Below are 3,022 nucleotides of genomic sequence, written 5' to 3' on the forward strand. Positions count from 1 at the left end.
TCTATATTGGGCAACATAAGGTATAAGGAACTGTATGAAATATACTTATAAAATAGATAAGTAAGTTCTAAGGAATTTTAAATTATCAATGAAAGTATGTCAAGCCTTTAAACAATGTTGATACAAAATTCTTTAAACAGCCACCATTGTGTTCTTGACTTTGTGTACTCAATTCCTGCATAATCATGTTTCATTTTCTGTCCAACTCCAGGTATCTCCATGCCAATACCAGTCTTTGGGCTACAGGATGATTCCAAGGTCTTTAAGGAGGGGAGTTGCTTACTCGCCGATGACAACTTTGTCCTGATTGGCTCTTTCGTGTCATTTTTCATTCCCTTAACCATCATGGTGATCACCTACTTTCTAACTATCAAGTCACTCCAGAAAGAAGCTACTTTGTGTGTGAGTGATGTTGGCACACGGGCCAAATTAGCTTCTTTCAGCTTCCTCCCTCAGAGTTCCCTGTCTTCGGAAAAGCTCTTCCAGAGGTCAATCCACAGGGAGCCAGGGTCCTACGCAGGCAGGAGGACTATGCAGTCCATCAGCAACGAGCAAAAAGCATGCAAGGTGCTGGGCATCGTCTTCTTCCTGTTTGTGGTGATGTGGTGTCCCTTCTTCATCACGAACATAATGGCCGTCATCTGCAAAGAGTCCTGCAACGAGGATGTCATCGGAGCCTTGCTTAATGTGTTCGTTTGGATCGGTTACCTCTCCTCAGCGGTCAACCCACTAGTCTACACACTGTTCAATAAGACCTATAGGTCGGCCTTTTCACGGTATATTCAGTGTCAGTACAAGGAAAACAAAAAACCATTACAGTTAATTTTAGTGAACACTATACCGGCTTTGGCCTACAAGTCTAGTCAACTCCAAATGGGGCAAAAAAAGAATTCAAAGAAAGATGCCAAGACCGCAGATAATGACTGCTCTATGGTTGCTCTAGGAAAGCAACATGCAGAAGATGCCTCGACAGACAATATCAACACAGTGAATGAAAAGGTTAGCTGTGTGTGATAGGCTAGTTACTATGGCAACTGTGGAGGGCACACAGAGTGAGTTTTCACCTATCTGGAAAAAATAAACTAAAATAAAGAGACTGGAAAAAATTAGGCCGGTCTAGTGGAACCAACAATAATGTCTATATGCCTCATTTTATTCTGTCAATGAAAAGCAGGGTTAAATGCCACAAAATGTGCACTTCGAAAATGTTCTGCCAGCATTTCAGCTGTGAGCTTTATGATAATTATTTTTAACATTGTAAATGATATGTCTTTAAAATGATTAGCTTTTATTGCATAATTATGAGGCCCTAAATAAATCTCAATTGATTTCTATTTTCAAATGGAAACTTTGGCTTGCTACTGTGTTGCTAGTTGACGGCATGGGATTGAGTTGGTTACCTATTGCTGTACATAAAAATAGCTATAAATAGTAAAAAAAAATGTTGAATGTAGTGGGCTTTAAAATAAAGAATTCTCTTTAAAACATACCATGATATATATTTTGAAAGGAAAAAGAAGACACTAAGGACAGTGCTATAAAATCTGTATTGCTAAGATAATTAAATGAAATACTTGACAATATTTTTTATTGCTGCTTTTCCATAGATGTCATTTTGAAATATTCACAAGGTTGCTGGCCTTTGCTGTGTTTCAAGTTAATTCTCAGAAGTGAAAAAGATTTTAAATGTTATTGAATAACTATTGCTGCTTTCTCTTCTACTTCTCGTGTTTTACTCTGAATTTCCAGTGTGGTCTTGTTTAATATTTGTTCTTCTAGGTAACCTATCAAAAGGATAATAATTTAACATTACCAAGTACATGCTTCTCTAAAAGAATACCATAGAGGTATTTGGTAACTCTCTGTGAAATGACTGCATCATGCATGCGTTCCTCTGAGCAGTAAACAATGTATGTTGATGTAGCTGTCAGGATTCAGGATGAACTCAGGTTTCTGGCTATTGACGGTAATAGAGCCTCAGGACCTCTCTGTAAAAAGCAAGTGTCTTTCCTATTGACACCATCATGTAAATTGATGCTTTCAGATCAATCAACCTATATTATTTATTAAAACTGTTCAGCTTGGTTCCACAATCATCTATTGAGTGTACACTTAAGTGTGAAGCAATTTTCTAGGTATGAGGGGTATGAAAACACTTAAAACAAGATCCTTGCCTCTGAAGAAAATGACTAAACAGAAATGGTCTTGTCAAAAAATATAAACAGACTTATTTTGAGAATCAGTTCAATTTATTTCATTCTTACCTGGTTCAGAAACAGGTTTGTTCCAACTCTGAGAGTCGTTTTCTCAGTATGTCTTCCTGACTGGTTACCAGTGAATGCCAACCAAACAAAGGAACGAGGGGAAAAAAATCACTTGAGGTCAAACATTGCAATGAATTTTGAAATATGCCCCTTGATCTGGACCCAATTAATGACTACCAAAGTTTTGAGCAAAATTTTTGTTCCATTTCTCTAAAAACGCATTCATTTTGGTACTACTCACTGACACTGGACTCCCTAATTTTAAAAAAAGCAGATAATATTTTGTAGAAACAGTTGCTGAAGAAAGAGATTAGCAGTAGTTAATCCACCTTGACATTGTAATACTGAAGGTTAAATTACACATAGTTACTGGAATAGATGTTAAATATATGATTACAATACCGAAGCATTTCTATTAAATGAGAAATCGTTTTTGCCCTAAGCCTTTGGAAGAAACTACAGATTTGAAAACTAAAGGATGTGAGAAGTGCCGTTGTGTAATTTGGAAAAGTGTTGGGAAATGCAGAAAATCCTAATTATGTCTTTATAGATACATTGAAAGATGGTTCACCATTTCAAAGCTAGAATTTATAATATGCCACTAGTACCAAGGCTGCGTTTGAACTGAACTACTCTTTAATGATTATACCATATTAACTGAAGAAAATATACATGTTAAAAAGTCTCTGCTCTAATGTATTTTGACTTAGTTTATAACTCTGCACATTTCATTATATATTAGAGATTACAGGTTCTGC

At 36.3% G+C, this 3,022-nt stretch overlaps 1 protein-coding gene across 2 annotated transcripts in view; it reads left to right on the top strand.

The window, feature by feature from the left end:
- Nucleotides 1-2,191, top strand: part of HTR2A (5-hydroxytryptamine (serotonin) receptor 2A, G protein-coupled) — a 75,411-nt gene extending 73,220 nt beyond the window's left edge. Inside the window, exon 3 of one of the 2 annotated variants that reach the window (XM_012643831.1) lies at nt 212-1,255. In XM_012643831.1, coding sequence (XP_012499285.1) covers nt 212-1,014 — 803 coding nt within the window. In that variant the 3' untranslated portion in view covers nt 1,015-1,255. Of the gene's footprint in view, nt 1-211 lie in introns of both variants that reach the window. The other variant, XM_012643830.1, reaches the window with a different exon arrangement.
- Nucleotides 2,192-3,022: the final 831 nt, after the last annotated feature.

This window comes from Propithecus coquereli, unplaced genomic scaffold, assembly GCF_000956105.1.
Source record: "Propithecus coquereli isolate 6110/MARCELLA unplaced genomic scaffold, Pcoq_1.0 Scaffold201, whole genome shotgun sequence".
NCBI lineage: Eukaryota > Metazoa > Chordata > Mammalia > Primates > Indriidae > Propithecus > Propithecus coquereli.